This window comes from Bombina bombina, chromosome 4, assembly GCF_027579735.1.
Source record: "Bombina bombina isolate aBomBom1 chromosome 4, aBomBom1.pri, whole genome shotgun sequence".
Taxonomy (NCBI): domain Eukaryota; kingdom Metazoa; phylum Chordata; class Amphibia; order Anura; family Bombinatoridae; genus Bombina; species Bombina bombina.
In genome coordinates this window covers 992,234,723-992,254,128 of record NC_069502.1, presented here as the reverse complement: position 1 = coordinate 992,254,128, position 19,406 = coordinate 992,234,723, and the positions used below count along the sequence as shown (strand labels likewise).

The following is a 19,406-nucleotide window of genomic DNA, read 5'->3' as shown; positions in this document are numbered from 1 at the left end:
TAGGCATTTTGGATAAAAGATTTGCTATGGAGTTATCCATTACAGCCGTTAATTGTTGCATGGTAATAAGTATTGGCGCACTAGATGTACTAGGGGCCTCCTGCATGGGCAAAACTGGTGTAGACACAGTAGGAGATGATGTAGTATCATGTTTACTCCCCTCATTTGAGGAATCATCTTGGGCAATATCATTATTTGTGGCAGTACTGTCCTTACTTTGTTTGGACGCTATGGCACAATTATCACATAAATTTAAATGGGGAGACACATTGGCTTTCATACATATAGAACATAGCTTATCTGAAGGTACAGACATGTTAAACAGGCTTAAACTTGTCAACAATGCACAAAAAACGTTTTAAAATAAAATCGTTACTGTCACTTTAAATTTCAAACAGAAAACACTTTATTACTGAATATGTGAAAAAGTATGAAGGAATTGTTCAAAAATTACCAAATTTTCACCACAGTGTCTTAAAGCCTTAAAAGTATTGCACACCAAATTTCAGAGCTTTAACCCTTAAAATAACGGAACCGGAGCTGTTTTTCAATTTAACCCCTATACAGTCCCAGATACAGTCTTTGCTGAGGGGAATACGATACCAAATGACGCCTTCTAAAAGCTTTTTCAGAGATTCTTAGATCCTCACACATGCATCTGCATGCCCTGCTCTCAAAAAACAACTGTGCATTAATGGCGCGAAAATGAGGCTCAATCTATGACTAGAAAGGCCCCCTGACTGAAAAAGGTGTCCAATACAGTGCCTGCCGTTTTATAAACGTTCCCCAAGATTATAAATGTCAATAGTTAGCCTAAATTTGAATAATATGCACAAATAAAGCAATCGATTTAGCCCAAAAAAAAGTCTACCAGTTTTTTAGCCCATAATAAGCCCTTTATTCTGTTTGTTTTTGACTAAGAAAATGGCTTACCGGTCCCCATGAGGGGAAATGACAGCCTTCCAGCATTACACAGTCTTGTTAGAAATATGGCTAGTCATACCTTAAGCAGAAAAGTCTGCTAACTGTTTCCCCCAACTGAAGTTACTTCATCTCAACAGTCCTATGTGGAAACAGCAATCGATTTTAGTTACTGTCTGCTAAAATCATCTTCCTCTTACAAACAGAAATCTTCATCCTTTTCTGTTTCAGAGGCTGTTTATAATAGCTTAAAGGGACAGTCTAGACCTAATACATAATTATGATTACTTTTTATTACATACCAGTGAAGCATTCTGCAACTGGTCCCACATCTATATGTTTGTAAGACGTGCATGAAACATTTAAATATTCATCGTTTGTTAAGAGCTGAAAATGTTCACCAAGCTCCGCCCAACTATTCTGTGTATATTTTGGTATGTTAAGTTTTTCCAATGACGATTGACTTGTGAATACATTTTCCTACTTGCACACACTGATTTGTGCATGTGCAATTTGAAATTGCTAACTGAAAAATCATAAATGTGCACTACTAAACTGTCATACAAGAAAACAGCTGAGTGGACAAGAAGAAAGATGTAGGTGGAGCTAACAACCATTATTAAAGGGACATTATACACATTTTTTCTTTGCATAAATGTTTTGTAGATTATCTATTTATAAAGCCAATAACGTTTTTTTGTTTTTTTTTAAATGTATAGTTTTGCTTATTTTTAACCCCTTAATGACCAAGGACGTACGCCACACGTCCTCAAAAAAAAGACAGTTAATGACCGAGGACGTGTGGCGTACGTCCTTGGTCTGGAAAGCAGCTGGAAGCGATCCTGCACGCTTCCAGCTGCTTTCCGGTTATTGCAGTGATGCCTCGATATCGAGGCATCCTGCAATAACCCCCCTTGGCCATCCGATGCAGAGAGAGCCACTCTGTGGCCCTCTCTGCACCGGACATCGGTGGCCGGTATCGTTGGTGGGTGGGAGCAAGTCTGGGAGGCGGGTGGTCGGCCATCGATGTGCCGAATGGAGTGGAGGGGGGCGGGATCGGGGGCGGGAGCGCGCACGGGAGCGCGCGCGTGCACGGGGGGCGGCGGGCGGGCGCGTGCACGGGGCGGGAGCGGGAGGGAACCGCTGCACTACAGAAAAATAAACTGGGAGAAGTAAAAAAAATAAAGTTTTTAAAGCTGTAAATAAGCAGCTAAGGGACCTGGAAGGGGTGGGGGGTTGATCTTGGGGGGGGGGGAAGCTACACTACAGAAAAGATCATTTAAAAAAATAAAAAAGCACATTTTTTTTACTACACTGGGTACTGGCAGACAGCTGCCAGTACCCAAGATGGCGCCCATTAAGGCAGAGGGGGAGGGTTAGAGAGCTGTTTGGTGGGGGATCAGTGAGGCTGGGAGCTAAGGGGGGATCCTACACAGCAGCATATGTAAATATGCTAAAAAAAACACAAATAAAGCCCAAATATAGCTTTTATTTTAGTACTGGCAGAGTTTCTGCCAGTACTTAAGATGGCGGGGACAATTGTGGGGTGGGGGAGGGAAGATAGCTGTTTGGGAGGGATCAGGGGGTCTCATGTTTCAGGTGGGAGGCTGAGCTCTACACTAAAGCTAAAATTAACCCTGCAAGCTCCCTACAAGCTACATAATTAACCCCTTCACTGCTAGCCATAATACACGTGTGAAATGCAGCGGCATTTGGCGGCCTTCTAATTACCAAAAAGCAACGCCAAAGCCATATATGTCTGCTATTTCTGAACAAAGGGGATCCCAGAGAAGCATTTACAACCATTTGTGCCATAATTGCACAAGCTGTTTGTAAATGATTTCAGTGAGAAACCTAAAATTGTGAAAAATTTAACGTTTTTTTTAATTTGATCGCATTTGGCGGTGAAATGGTGGCATGAAATATACCAAAATTGGCCTAGATCAATACTAGGGGTTGTCTACTACACTACACTAAATCTAAAATTATCCCTAAAGGCTCCCTACATGCTCCATAATTAACCCCTTCACTGCTGGGCATAATACACGTGTAGTGCGCAGTGGCATTTAGCAGCCTTCTAATTACTAAAAAGCAACGCCAAAGCCATATATGTCTGCTATTTCTGAACAAAGGGGATCCCAGAGAAGAATTTACAACCATTTAAGCCATAATTACACAAGCTGTTTGTAAATAATTTCAGTGAGAAACCAAAAGTTTGTGAAAAAATTAGTAAAAAAGTGAACGATTTTTTGTATTTAATCGCATTTGGCGGTGAAATGGTGGCATGAAATATACCAAAATGGGCCTAGATGAATACTTTGGGATGTCTACTAAAAAAAAATATATACATGTCAATGGATATTCAGAGATTCCTGAAAGATATTAGTGTTCTAATGTAACTAGCGCTAATTTTGAAAAATAATGGTTTGGAAATAGCAAAGTGCTAATTGTATTTATGGCCCTATAACTTACAAAAAAAGCAAAGAACATGTAAACATTGGGTATTTCTAAACTCAGGACAAAATTTAGAAACTATTTAGCATGGGTGTTTTTTGGTAGTTGTAGATGTGTAACAGATTTTGGGGGTCATAGTTAGAAAAAGTGTGTTTTTTTCAATTTTTTCCTCATATTTTATATTTTTTTTTATAGTAAATGATAAGATATGATGAAAATAATGGTATCTTTAGAAAGTCCATTTAATGGCGAGAAAAACGGTATATAATATGTGTGGGTACAGTAAATGAGTAAGAGGAAAATTACAGCTAAACACAAACACCGCAGAAATGTAAAAATAGCCTTGGTCCCAAACGGACAGAAAATGGAAAAGTGCTGTGGTCATTAAGGGGTTAAATAACATTGCTCTGATTTTCAGACTCCTAACCAAGACCCAAAGTTTTAGGACAATACCAACAGATACCTACTCCAGCTTGCTCCTGTTTGTGTAAAGGGTCTTTTCATATGCAAAAGAAGGGGGAGGGGGGAGTGTCTTATTTCCCACTTGCAGTGGGCTTTCCAACTACCTTTTCAACAGAGCTAAACTGAGAGCTTCTAAGTAGATTTTTAAACAGTTTTATACTGGATTTTTATATCCGTATCTGTGCATCTTATTCTTTATAGTAGTGTCTATTACATGCAGTTATATGAAAATTGGTGTATACTGTCCCTTTAAGTAACATTTTCATGTATTTCTTAGTACCAATTCCCCTCTTGGGAAAGGGGAATTCCCTAAAGTCTGAGACGTCTGCAAAATTTTTAAAGGGCCATTAAATTCAAAATGTAACATAAACAGTGTTTCATTATTGAAAGTACAACATTATTGTTTTACACATGAATTATTTATTTTGCTGCCTATTGCTGTAAAATATATCTGAAAATTGTGCTTTTTACACCTTATCCAAGGGAAGCTTGGATTAAAACTGTTATCTAATTTTCATGGAAATTAGCCCCCCCCTCTCTAGTAATTTGAGCTCTTAAGGTTGATTATCAGTTTCGCATCAACAATTATGATAGGAAAAGCATTATTTGCAATACCAGTGGGCATACTATATTTACATTTAGCTACTAGATAGAGTATATATATATAGGGTTAGAGTTTTTTAATATGTAATATAGTTAATGTAATTGCTATTTTAATGTAATTTTAGTATAATAGTTAGGGTAGGTTAATTAATAGTTTAATATAGTATTTTTGTAATTCTACAGGTAAGTTTTAAATTTATTATAAGATAGGGATGTTGTAATTTTAATGTAAAGTTTGCGGGTTGTTAGGTTTAGGGGTTAATAGCTTGTTAGTTTATGGCGATGTGGGGGGCTGGCGGTTTAGGGGTTTAATAGGTTAAGTTAATGGTAGTGATGTGGGAGGCCAGAGGTTTAGGGGTTAATACATTTATTTAGTGGTGGCGGGGTCCGGGAGCAGCGGGATATTGGTTAATACGTTTATTTAGTGGCGGCGGGGTCCGGGAGCGGCGGGATAGGGGTTAAACATTTTAGTATAGTGGCAGCGTTTAGGGACAGGGTATAAATAAAGTTGGTAAAAAGCCGAATAGCAGCGAGATCGATGACTGTTAGTTAACAACAGTCCGATGCTTATCGCCCCGTACTTGGTGCGTAGCTTTTTGACGGCTTTTTTTATAAATATGGAGAGTGTATTCAGGTTCGCGGCCACGATGTTAGGCAAGCATATTGGTGCCGGCGAATGCAGCATAGTTGAGGCTTTGATAAATATCCCCCATGAAGTTGTCACACATGACAGCTAAATGATTCAGTATTGGTGATGGCTCGCTGATGGCGATGGCTGGGCTTTTCCACTTGTGGAAATTAAGATATAAAAATCATAAATTGACTTTAAGATGACTATAACTTAGTACTGTACCAGATTCATAGTTTTAAAGTGTGATTTTACTTTTATGTTTAGATTTTCTTTAAACCAGGAAACATATTTATTTATATGTGATCTGAGCATGGGCAAAAAAATGAACATTTCAAAAAAACTACAAGAAAAGCCAGTCCAAAAGGAGTTCCTGGCTGATGAAGTAGAAAAGTACAAATATCATATGAAAAGCTAGAAAAGTGTTTTCTGGTGGATTGGAACAGACTCCTATGTTTTTATTGTATAGTTGTCAATACATACATAGTATAACATAGTAGATAAGATTGAAAAAAGACTGAAGTCCATCGAGTTCAACCTATACAAATCTAAAATACTTTCAAAAAGCTCCAGTTAAGCTTAAATAACCTCATTAAAATGTGACCCATTTAATACTAGCAATCATATCCATTGATTTTGTTTATATACAGAAATTTATCCAGACTATTTTTAAATGTATCTATGGTATTGGCATTCACTACCTCCTTTGGTAATGAGTTCCACAATTTTATTGCTCTTACAGTGAAAAAACGTTTCCGTTGCAGGAGATCAGGGGGTCGATCCGATAAAAATCGTCGCCCGCAAAAGCTGGCGATGCCAATATTTGCGCGGGTTTGGTATCCTATATATGGCGTAACCTAGAAGTTACGCACGTATATTTCTGCCGTCGCCCGTAGTTTTTTGGGCCATAGGCAGGTATACCAAACCCGCGCAGTTTGGTATCCAATATACAGCGTAAGGACTTACGTGGCGAAAATGGAGAAATCTTACTCCATTTTCACCTCGCCACAAAAAGCAGCCGTAAGAAGCCTTACGCTGACTATTGGAGCCCCGTAACTCTCTAAACTAGCTGCTAAATAAACCTAACACCTAACGCATGCGCAATGTCTATCTAACTGTCAACCGCGATCTGCTAAATAAAACCTAACACCTAACGCATGCGCAATGTCTATCTACCTGTCAACCGCGATCCCCCGCCGCAATCCCTAATAAAGTATTTAACCCCTAAACCGCCGCCATCTACATAAACTAACCCCCTACTGTGAGCCCCTAAAACCGCCGCCATCTACCTGATCTATCCCCTAATCTGACCCCTTACACCGCCGCTAGCTATATTAATATTATTAACCCCTAATCTAATATCCATAAAGTAATAAACTCTATTACCAGCTCTTAAAAGGGCCTTTTGCGGGGCTTTGCCCCAAAGTTAACAGCTCTTTTGCCCTATAACCTGCCCTCCCTACACCGCCGCACCTATATTAATGGTATTAACCCCTAATATAAGCCGCTTACACCGCCGCCATCTATATTAAAATTATTAACCCCTAATTTAATCTACCTACCCCACCGCCAGCTATATTATCTATATTAACCCTAAGTATATTATAGTTAATATAGTTATTACATTATATATATTAACTATATTAACCCTAATTATATTAGGGTTAATATAGTTACTATAGTATTTATATTAACTATATTAACTCTATCTAACCCTAACACCCCTAACTAAATTCTTATTAAATAAATCTAATTTATATTATAAACTAAAATATTCCTATTTAAATCTAAATACTTACCTATAAAATAAACCCTAAGATAGCTACAATATAATTAATAATTACATTGTAGCTATGTTAGGGTTTATATTTATTTTACAGGTAAATTGTTAATTATTTTAACTAGGTATAATAGCTATTAAATAGTTATTACCTATTTAATAGCTACCTAGTTAAAATAATTACCCAATTAACTGTAAAATAAATCCTAACCTAAGTTACAAATACACCTACACTATCAATAAATTAAATAAACTACAAATATCTATCTAAAAATACAATTAAACTAAACTAAACTAAATTACAAAAACAAACAAACACTAAATTACAAAAAATAAAAAAAAGATTACAAGATTTTTAAGCTAATTACACCTATTCTAAGCCCCCTAATAAAATAATAAAGCCCCCCAAAATAAAAAAAATTCCCTACCCTATTCTAAATTAAAAAAGTTCAAAGCTCTTTTACCTTACCAGCCCTTAAAAGGGCCTTTTGTGGGGGCATGCCCCAAAGAAAACTGCTCTTTTGCCTGAAAAACCCCCCACAATACCACCCCCCAACATTACAACCCACCACCCACATACCACTAATCTAACCCAAACCCCCCTTAAATAAACCTAACACTACCCCCCTGAAGATCTCCCTACCTTGTCTTCACCACACCGGGCCGAACTCCTCATCCGATCCGGGCGATGTCTTTATCCAAGCGGCAGCAAAGTCTTCTTCCATCCGGCAGCATCTTCCATCAAGCGGCATCTTCAATCTTCAATCGTCGCTCCTCCGACGCGGAGCATCCATCCATCCCGGCCGACGACTGAACGACGAATGAGGTACCTTTAAATGACGTCATCCAAGATGGTGTCCGACGAATTCCGATTGGCTGATAGGATTCTATCAGCCAATCGGAATTAAGGTAGAAAAATCTGATTGGCTGATTGAATCAGCCAATCAGATTCAAGTTCAATCCGATTGGCTGAACCAATCAGCCAATCAGATTGAACTTGAATCTGATTGGCTGATTCAATCAGCCAATCAGATTTTTCTACCTTAATTCCGATTGGCTGATAGAATCCTATCAGCCAATCGGAATTCGACGGACGTCATTTAACGGTACCTTATTCGTCGTTCAGTCGTCGGCCGGGATGGATGCTCCGCGTCGTGGGAGCGACGAATGAAGATTGAAGATGCCGTTTGATGGAAGATGCTGCCGGATAGAAGAAGACTTTGCTGCCGCTTGGATAAAGACATCGCCCGGATCGGATGAGGAGTTCGGCCCGGTGTGGTGAAGACAAGGTAGGGAGATATTCAGGGGGGTAGTGTTAGGTTTATTTAAGGGGGGTTTGGGTTAGATTAGGGGTATGTGGGTGGTGGGTTGTAATGTTGGGGGGTGGTATTGTGTTTTTTTTTCAGGCAAAAGAGCAGTTTTCTTTGGGGCATGCCCCCACAAAAGGCCCTTTTAAGGGCTGGTAAGGTAAAAGAGCTTTGAACTTTTTTTAATTTAGAATAGGGTAGGGAATTTTTTTATTTTGGGGGGCTTTATTATTTTATTAGGGGGCTTAGAATAGGTGTAATTAGCTTAAAAATCTTGTAATCTTTTTTTTATTTTTTGTAATTTAGTTTAGTTTATTTAATTGTATTTTTAGATAGATATTTGTAGTTTATTTAATTTATTGATAGTGTAGGTGTATTTGTAACTTAGGTTAGGATTTATTTTACAGGTAATTGGGTAATTATTTTAACTAGGTAGCTATTAAATAGTTAATAACTATTTAATAGCTATTATACCTAGTTAAAATAATTAACAATTTACCTGTAAAATAAATATAAACCCTAACATAGCTACAATGTCATTATTAATTATATTGTAGCTATCTTAGGGTTTATTTTATAGGTAAGTATTTAGTTTTAAATAGGAATATTTTAATTAATAATATTAATATTAGATTTATTTTAATAAGAGTTTAGTTAGGATGTTAGAGTTAGATAGGGTTATTATACTTAATATATATATATATATATATATATATATATATATATATATATAATAACGATATTAACTATATTAACCCTAATATAATTAGGGTTAATATAGTTAATATATATAATATAATAACTATATTAACTATATTAACCCTAATATAATTAGGGTTAATATAGTTAATATAGCTGGCGGCGGTGTAGGGGGATTAGATTAGGGGTTAATACATTTATTATAGGTGGCCGCGGTGTAGGGGGATGTAGATTGTAGGCAAAAGAGTAGTTTACTTGTGACAAAGCCCCTGCCAAAAGCCCTTTTAAGGGCTGGCAAAAGAGCTGAATTCTTTGGGGCATGCCCCGCAAAAAGCCCTTTTAAGGGCTGGCAAAAGAGCTGTTACTTTGGGGCAATGCCACGCAAAAAGCCCTTTTCAGGGCTATTTGTAGGGTTAGACTTAGGTTTAGTGGTAGGGATAGTTTAGTATTTTAGGGGTTAAATAATTTAATATAGATGGCGGCGGGGTAGGGGGATTAGATTAGGGGTTAATAATTTTAAAATAGATAGCGGCGGGGTAGGGGCTCACTTTAGGGGGTAGGTAAGGTAGATGGCGGCGGTGTTAGGGGCTCACTTTAGGGGGTTATAGATTTAATATAGCTGGCGGCGGTCTAGGGGTTAATAACTTTATTAGGTAGCGGCGGGCTCCGGGAGCGGCGGTTTAGGGGTTAATACATATTTTATTGCTAGGATAGTGAGGGGGGATAGCGGATAGAGGGTTAGACATGTCGGGCTATGTTAGGGAGGCGTGTTAGACAGTGCGGGTGATTTAGACTTTAGTCAGGTTTTGTAGGCGTCGGCAGTTTCTAACGTGCCGTAAGTCACTGGCGAAGCCAGAAATTTGTACTTGCGCAGATTTCTGGACATCGCTGGTTTATCCGACTTACGGCATGTTAGCATCTGATGGCGCCGTATATGGGATAGCTCGAGTTGCGAGCTGAAACTGCGGGCGACGCGGGTTCCCTCGCTTGCGCCGCAAACTACGCCGTTTATCGGATCGCGCCCCAGATCTCCTTTCCTCCAACCTTAAATTATGACCTCTTGTCAGAAACAATTTTCTTGGAATAAACAGAGCTTCTGCCATCTCTGTATATGGGCCTTGAATATATTTATATAAAGTAATCATGTCACCTCTCAAGCGCCTTTTTTCTAAAGAAAACAGACCCAGTTTGGCTAGCCTCTCCTCATAGGTTCATTTCTCCAATCCCCTTATTAGCTTTGTGGCCCTTCTCTGAACTTTTTCTAGTTCTGCAATATCTATTTTAGCAATCGGTCCCCAGAACTGCACTCCAAACTCAAGGTGAGGTCTTACCAGGGCTTTATATAATGACAGAATTATGCTTTCCTCCCTTGAATCAATGCCTCTTTTAATACATGCTAGTATCTTATTAGCCTTTGAAGCCGCTGCCCTGCATTGTGCACCCATCTTTAGCTTGTTATTTATTACTACTCCCAAATCCCTTTCCTCCTGTGTTTGGCTAAGTCTTGTCCCATTTAAAAAATACGTAGCCTGCTTATTTTTACTTCCAAAATGTAGAACCTTGCATTTTTCCGTATTAAATCTCATTTTCCATTCACTTGCCCATAGTTCTAATTTTAGCAAATCCCTTTGTAAAGAGAGTTTGTCCTGCTCTGACCTAATGACCTTACTTAACTTAGTATCATCTGCAAAAATAGAGATGTCGCTATTTAATCCTTGCTCCAAGTAATTTATAAAAATAATAAAAAGAACAGGGCCCAGTACTGATCCCTGGGGGACGCCACTGATTACCTTTGTCCAATCTGAGTATGATCCATTTACTACTACTCGTTGCTCCCTATCTTTTATCCAGTTATTTATCCATGAGCTAACATTTTCAGCTATTCCCAGTCCCTTAATTTTGTGCATTAATCTCTCATGTGGCACTGTATCAAATGCCTTGGCAAAATCTAAGTATATCACATCAATTGATTTCCCCTTTATCTATATTTTTACTTACTTCCTCATAGAATCTAATTAGATTAGTTTGACATGATCTATTTCTCCTAAAGCCATGCTGAGAGCTTCTAAGTAAGTTAAAAATATAATAAAATTACCCTTCTACTTCTTCATCGGGTTTTTGCTTTTCTGGTGTCTCTTGATCTTCAGGGTTTTCTTCTGTGGGTTTGTCATTTATCTCTGCGATGCTGCAAGCAAATGTAGATATATTTTTTTATGAAAATAATAATTAATTTAAAAAAAAATTTTGAGCAGAAGGCAGAAAGTTTATATTTAGCCCTTTGGGGATTTAATCCTACATCTTACAATTTATTTTGAATGAGATTTCTCTCTCTTTAGTTATATATCATATTCAGGATGTAGACTGTATATAATCGATTAAAGGGACAGTCTAGAACTAAAAACAAAATTTATGCTTACCTGATAAATTTCTTTCTTTCCGGATATGGTCCACGGCATTATCAATTACTGTTGGGAATATCACTCCTGGCCAGCAGAAGGAGGCAAAGAGCACCCCAGCCAAGCTGTTAAGTATCTCTGATCCAAAACAGACTATCCAATTTTGAATAACCAGCAGGAATATTGAAAGACGATAACCATCTAAACCTTCAAGTTTACTAGGTGAGCGCTCACCAATAAGTTTTCTATTCACAAGTTATCGCATATCGTAGATTGGAGGAATCCAGAGAAATTCCCCAGAGTATCTAGACATGACGTTGGGCAAGCCACGAGAGGAGTGGCTACTCGACGGTCACGTGATTCAATGGGAATCATTCGAACTGAAGACGCTGCCTGTGGAGTAGTCGGATTCAAGGAAGGAGCAACAACAGCTGCATAGAGAGATACATGGTGCTTACGAAGCAGCCAGGTGATATAGTCACAGGAAAAGTATGACACATCCGATTACATTAGTGGCACTCACGGACAGTAGAGTGATAAGGTACCTTTGAGACTAACAAGCTCTCACCGTGAATTTCAGCTGTAGATATTGTGTATACTTAATCCCTGAACTTGTGTGTCCTGAACTTTTTAGAAAATAGTTTTTAGCTTATAGAGATAACTCACAAGAAAGATCTGGATGAACCTGGATTGCATGAATAAGAGCTACAATAGTCAATTTTTGAGTTTTTTTCCTTTTTTTGCACATACATTTTTTCTGGATATTTAGTAAGAATGAGAGTATGAATGGATGCACCAGTGTTTTATTAAAATAAGTATTGTGTTATTTTAAGGTTTTTTTTATGCTAATTGTGTAATACGTTTTTTTTATATTGCCCATTAAAAGCATATAATAGCTTATATACTAAACTCATTCATTTAAGCATTCAACTGTGGTTTTATAGATGGGCATTTTTTTAGTACCTGTCACTACCTATATGGATTAGCCATAACCATAGGATTATTGGATTCACCTAAACATAATCAACAACCGAATATTTAGTATCATTTTTGTGTCACACTTCATTGCTAATACTAATTTTTATTATTACCATTTGTTTATTTGTTTCATCACTGGTATATTATTGTGTCACTTTACGATTCATTGTGTGTAATTGAATATATTTGCAACTTATAATAGCGTATACACTATTAAGTTTCGGACCAACACTGTTTTTTTAATAAATAACTTTTTATAACTACACATCATCACGTATATATATATGGATTAGCTAAACATTGAAGATAAACATTAGCCAACGATTGAAGTAAACAATTTGATACATTATTTTTTAAATTATCATCACCCTAACCAGCATTTTTTACACCACTTTTCACTTTTGCTTTTACTTGTTAAGTATCACTCCCCTTCCCACAAACCCTAGTCATTCGATCGAAGGTAAATGGAGAAAAAAGGAGCAACACAAGGTGTAGAGGTGCCTGAGGTTATAGTTAAAAATAACTGTCTTAAACTAAAAGGGCGGGGCTATGGACTCACCATATCCAGAAAGAAAGAAATTTATGAGGTAAGCGTAAATTTTGTTTTCTTTCCTAAGATATGGTGAGTCCACGGCATCCTCAATTACTGTTGGGAACCAATACCCAAGCTAAAGGACACTGAGGACTAGGGAGGGACAAGACAGGTATACCTAAATGGAAGGCACCACTGCTTGAAGAACCTTTCTCCCAAAAGAAGCTCTAGCCGAAGCAAATGTATCAAATTTATAAAATTTTGAAAAAGTATGCAGAGGACCAAGTTGCAGCCTTGCAAATCTGTTCCACAGAAACTTCATTTTTGAAAGCCCAAGAAGAAGAAACAGCCCTAGTAGAGTGAGCCCTGATTCTCTCAGGAGGCTGCTTTCCAGCAGTCTCATATGCCAAACGAACAATACTTCTCAACCAGAGAGAGAGAGAAGTAGCAGTAGCTTTCTGACCTTTACATTTTCCAGAAAAACAATCAAACAATGAAGAAGACTGGGGAAAATCCCTAGTCACCTGTAAAAAGAATTTAAGAGCACGCACAACATCCATGTTGTGCAACAAACGTTCCTTATGAGAAGAAGGATTAGGACAAAGAGAAGGAACAACAATTTCCTGATTAATATTTCTATCCAAAACAACCTTAGGAAGTAAACCAAAGTTAGTACGAAGAACTGCCTTATCTGCATGAAAAATTAGATAAGGGGAATCGCACTGCAAAGCTGAGAGTTCTGAGACTCTTCGCACAGAAGACATAGCAGTAAGAAACTAAATCTTCCAAGATAACTTAATATCTATGGAATGCAGTGGCTCAAACGGAGCCTGCTGCAAAACTTTAAGAACAAGATTAAGACTCCAAGGTGGAGCAACAGACTTAAACACAGGCCTGATTCTGACCAAGGCCTGACAAAAAGATTGCACATCTGGCACGTCCGCCAGACACTTGTGCAGCAAAATAGATAGAGCAGAAATCTGACTGTTCAGAGTACTGATGGACAAACTTTTCTCCAGACCTTCCTGGAGAAAAGACAAAATCCTTGGAATCCTGACCTTACTCCAGGAGTAGCCCTTGGATTCACACCAATAAAGATATTTATGCCATACCTTATGGTAAATCTTTCTAGTAACAGGCTTACGAGCCTGAATCATGGTCTCAATGGCCGATTCAGAAAATCCAGGCTTAGACAAAACTAAGCATTCAATCTCCAAGCAGTCAGCTTCAGAGAAACGAGATTTGGGTGAAGGGACCCTTAAGTAGAAGGTCTTCCTCAGAGGTAGTCTCCAAGGCGGGAGAGACGACATCTCCACTACGTCTGCATACCAGATCCTGCGAGGCCACGCAGGAGCTATTAGAGTCACTGATGCCCTCTCCTGCTTGATACGAGCAATGACTTGTGGAAGGAGAGCAAACGGAGGAAACAGGTATGCCAGCCTGAAGTCCCAAGGAACCGCCAGAGTATCTCTCAGAGCGGCCTGTGGATCCCTTGACCTTGAACTATACCTTTTAAAGCTTGGCGTTCTGCCGAGATGCCATCAGATCCAACTCTGGCACTCCCCATTTGAGGGTTAAGCTGGAGAAGACCTCCGAATGGAGTTCCCACTCCCGGGACGAAAAGTCTGTCTGCTCAGGAAATCCATTTCCCAGTTGTCCACTCCTGGAATGTTGATGGCAGGCAGCAATTGTGACCTTCTGCCCACTGAATAATCCGAGCCACGTCTTTCATGGCTAAGGAATTCCGAGTTCCTCACTTGTGATTGATGTAAGCTACTGAGGTGATGTTGTCCATCTGAAACCTGATAAACTGGGCTAAGGACAACTGAGGCCAAGCCATCAGAGCATTGTAAATCGCTCTCAACTCCAAGATGTTTATGAGGAGAGTCCCTTCACCTTTAGCCAGTCCCAGACAGCTCCCCAGCCTAGAAGGCTGGCATCTGTGGTCACAATCACCCAGGAGGGTCTCTCAAAGCATGATCCCTGAGACAGATGCTCCTGAGAAAGCCACCACGGGAGAGAGTCTCTTGTCAACTGATCTAGATCTATCCTCTGAGATAGATCCAAATGGTCTCCCTTCTACTGCCTGAGCATGTATAGTTGCAGCGCTCTCAAATGGAATTGAGCAAAGGGAATGATGTCCATGGAAGCGACCAGTCCAATTACCTCCATACATTGAGCCACTGATGGCCGAACAGTAGACTGTAGAGAGAGACAAGAGGAGAGAATTTTGAATTTTCTGACCTCTGTCAGAAATATTTTCATCGATAGGGAATCTATTATGATCCCTAGAAAAACCACCCTTGTAGCTGGAACGAGGGAACTCTTTTCCAGATTCACTTTCCAACCGTGGAAACGTAGAAAAGACAACAAGATCTCTGTATGAGATTTTGCTTGTTGAAAAGATGGCGCCTTGACCAATATTTCGTCCAGATAGGGCGCCACAGCATTTCCCCTGAGACCTGACAACTGCTAATAGAGCCCCTTGAAACTTTGATAAAATTCTGGGAGCTGTAGCAAGGCCAAATGGAAAAGCTTGAAAAAGGCCTATGAGAGGCCGAAACGTATTGACCGACTTATAACTGGTAAGCCTTATTTTAATACACACTGAATTTAAATCGATCTACACCATTTTAATTATTTTTCACAGAAGGATTAACTGAAGAGCCTTACAAACATCAGGAAATCTGAAAACACAGATGAGCTTTCACCATTAGGACAACAAATTTTCACCACTAGGACCCACATTATTTTTAAGAGTTATTTTTCAGAGAAATACATTTTTTCAGAGCTTTCTTATTATATATTTTCAGATTTTTTTTATTGTTTTTATTATTATTTTTGTTTTTATTTTTGGTATGTGCACATCACATTGACTTTTATTCTTTTTTCACTGGACACAGTTTATTTAAAGGGACAGTCTACACCAGAATTTTAATTGTTTTAAAAGATAGATAATCCCTTTATAACCCATTTCCCAGTTTTGCATAACCAACACAGTTATAATAATATACTTTTAACCTCTGTGATTATCTTGTATCTAAGCCTATGCAAACTCCCCCTTTTTTCAGTTCTTTGACAGACTTGCAATCTAGCCAAGCGGTGCCTGCTCCCAGATAACTTCTCGTGCATGAGCACAGTGTTATCTATATGAAATACGTGAACTAACACCCTCTAGTGGTGAAAAACTGTTAAAATGCAATCTGAAAGAGGTGGGCTTCAAGGCCTAAGAAATTAGCATATGAACCTCCTAGGTTAAGCTTTCAACTAAGAATACCAAGAGAACAAAGCAAAATTGGTGATAAAAGTAAATTGGAAAATTGTTTAAAATTACATGCTCTATCTGAATCATGAAAGTTTATTTTGGCCTAGACTGTCCCTTTAACAGAGTCTTTTCCACTAGACACAGTTCATATTACAGATTTGTTTTATATTTTTCCACTCAGTTTCCTTTTCCACATTTTTTTGAACACCATTGGACACCACAGAAGGTTCACAATTTGGACATTATAGGAATCTCATACGGCTAGATTTGGAGTTTTGTCGGTAACGACCCGAAAAACTAACGCCGGCTTTTTTCTGGCCGCACCATAAAAATAACTCTGGTATTGAGAGACCACATAAAGGCTGCGTTAGGCTCCAAAAAAGGAGCGTAGAGCATTTTTAACGCAGCTTCAACTCTCGATACCAGAGTTGCTTACGGACGCGGCCAGCCTCAAAAATGTGCTCGTGCACGATTCCCCCATAGGAAACAATGGGGCTGTTTGAGCTGAAAAAAAACCAAACACCTGCAAAAAAGCCGCGTTCAGCTCCTAACGCAGCCCCATTGTTTGCTATGCGGTAACCCTTCCTACGTCTGCACTTAACACTCTAACATGTACCCCGAGTCTAAACACCCCTAACCTTACACTTATTAACCCCTAATCTGCCGCCCCCGCTATCGCTGACCCCTGCATATTATTATTAACCCCTAATCTGCCGCTCCGTAAACCGCCGCTACTTACATTATCCTTATGTACCCCTAATCTGCTGCCCTAACATCGCCGACCCCTATATTATATTTATTAACCCCTAATCTGCCCCCCACAACGTCGCCTCCACCTGCCTACACTTATTAACCCCTAATCTGCCGACCGGACCTGAGTGCTACTATAATAAAGTTATTAACCCCTAATCCGCCTCACTAACCCTATCATAAATAGTATTAACCCCTAATCTGCCCTCCCTAACATCGCCGCCACCTAACTTCAAACATTAACCCCTAATCTGCCGACTGGAGCTCACCGCTATTCTAATAAATGTATTAACCCCTAAAGCTAAGTCTAACCCTAACACTAACACCCCCCTAAGTTAAATATAATTTAAATCTAACGAAATTAATTAACTCTTATTAAATAAATTATTCCTATTTAAAGCTAAATACTTACCTGTAAAATAAATCATAATATAGCTACAATATAAATTATAATTATATTATAGCTATTTTAGGATTTATATTTATTTTACAGGTAACTTTGTATTTATTTTAACCAGGTACAATAGCTATTAAATAGTTAAGAACTATTTAATAGCTAAAATAGTTAAAATAATTACAAATTTACCTGTAAAAGAAATCCTAACCTAAGTTACAATTAAACCTAACACTAGACTATCAATAAATTAATTAAATAAACTACCTACAATTACCTACAATTAACCTAACACTACACTATCAATAAATTAATTAAATACAATTGCTACAAATAAATACAATTAAATAAACTAGCTAAAGTACAAAAAATAAAAAAGAACTAAGTTACAAAAAATAAAAAAATATTTACAAACATAAGAAAAATATTACAACAATTTTAAACTAATTACACCTACTCTAAGCCCCCTAATAAAATAACAAAGCCCCCCAAAATAAAAAAATGCCCTACCCTATTCTAAATTACTAAAGTTCAAAGCTCTTTTACCTTACCAGCCCTGAACAGGGCCCTTTGCGGGGCATGCCCCAAGAAATACAGCTCTTTTGCCTGTAAAAAAAAAATACAATACCCAAGCCCCCCAACATTACAACCCACCACCCACATACCCCTAATCTAACCCAAACCCCCCTTAAATAAACCTAACACTAAGCCCCTGAAGATCATCCTACCTTGTCTTCACCTCACCGGGTATCACACCGATCCGTCCAGAAGAGCTCCTCCGATGTCCTGATCCAAGCCCAAGCGGGGGGCTGAAGAGGTCCATGATCCGGCTGAAGTCTTCATCCAAGCGGGGCAGAAGAGGTCTTCCATCCGATTGAACTCTTCATCCAAGCGGCATCCATCCGGAGCGAAGCGGCAGCATCCTGAAGACCTCCACCACGGAACATCCATCCTGGCCGACGACTGAACGACGAATGACGGTTCCTTTAAATGACGTCATCCAAGATGGCGTCCCTCGAATTCCGATTGGCTGATAGGATTCTATCAGCCAATCGGAATTAAGGTAGGAATATTCTGATTGGCTGATGGAATCAGCCAATCAGAATCAAGTTCAATCCGATTGGCTGATCCAATCAGCCAATCAGATTGAGCTTGCATTCTATTGGCTAATCGGAACAGCCAATAGAATGCGAGCTCGGCGATGTCGGGGGACCTCGGTTTAGGGGTACATAGGTAGTTTATGGGTGTTAGTGTACTTTAGAGTACAGTAGTTAAGAGCTTTATAAACCGGCGTTAGCCCAGAAAGCTCTTAACTACTGACTTTTTTCCTGCGGCTGGAGTTTTGTCGTTAGATGTCTAACGCTCACTTCTGAAACGACACTTCTGAAAGATCCCATTGAAAAGATAGGATACGCAATTGACGTAAGGGGATCTGCGGTATGGAAAAGTCGCGGATGAAAAGTGAGCGTTAGACCCTATTTTGAGTGACTCCAAATACCGGCGGTAGCCTAAAACCAGCGTTAGGAGCCTCTAACGCTGGTTTTCACGGCTAACGCCAAACTCCAAATCTAGGTCACAGTAACCCCACATTTGGAATGCAATAGGAATTCTTTCACTGCTGGACAACCTTAGGACAGTTTTTAAGTTTGGTAAACAAACTTGTATCAGTTATAGTATCTCATGTGAAGGTTTTTGTTTTTTTCATCATTAAAAATGTATTCTGGAAAGCTTCATACATTGTTTGAAAATATTATTATTTTTTACCACTAAGTAAATTATCACCAAAAAGTTAAGCAGTGGGTTGATGTCATGTACTTTTGCATTTTAACCTTTTTTTTTTTGTTGCAATTTTTTTTACAAAAACACCCAAGACCAGGTTTTAAAATTCCCCTGAAAATATAAAAATAAATTAAATTTCTTTGTTATTTTAATCTTGCGAAAATATTACAAATCAAAATATTGTTTCCATATTCATTTCTTAACATTACAAAACAGACTCACAAAAGCTTGTTATATACAGAATGAGGTATGACTGTGCAGCATAATGAAGAGACATATTACAGAATTAACATGTTCATTTGGCCAAAACACAGTGAAGGTCAAATTACAGTGGGTTCTAACTCACTACTACCATTAATAATGCAAACACATAACTAGAGATCGGCAATCCGTTCACCAACTGCTTGATCACTATAGATTTGCAAACAACGTTATGAAGTCAGGTCATACCATTTACC

At 38.6% G+C, this 19,406-nt stretch overlaps 1 protein-coding gene across 1 annotated transcript in view; it reads right to left on the bottom strand.

Moving 5' to 3' along the window:
* Positions 1-19,406, bottom strand: part of LOC128658145 (protocadherin Fat 4-like) — a 651,406-nt gene that overhangs the window by 145,759 nt on the left and 486,241 nt on the right. Inside the window, exon 42 of the mRNA XM_053712644.1 lies at positions 10,950-11,039. Within this exon, the coding sequence (XP_053568619.1) occupies positions 10,950-11,039 (90 nt within the window). The remainder of the gene's footprint in view (positions 1-10,949; positions 11,040-19,406) is intronic.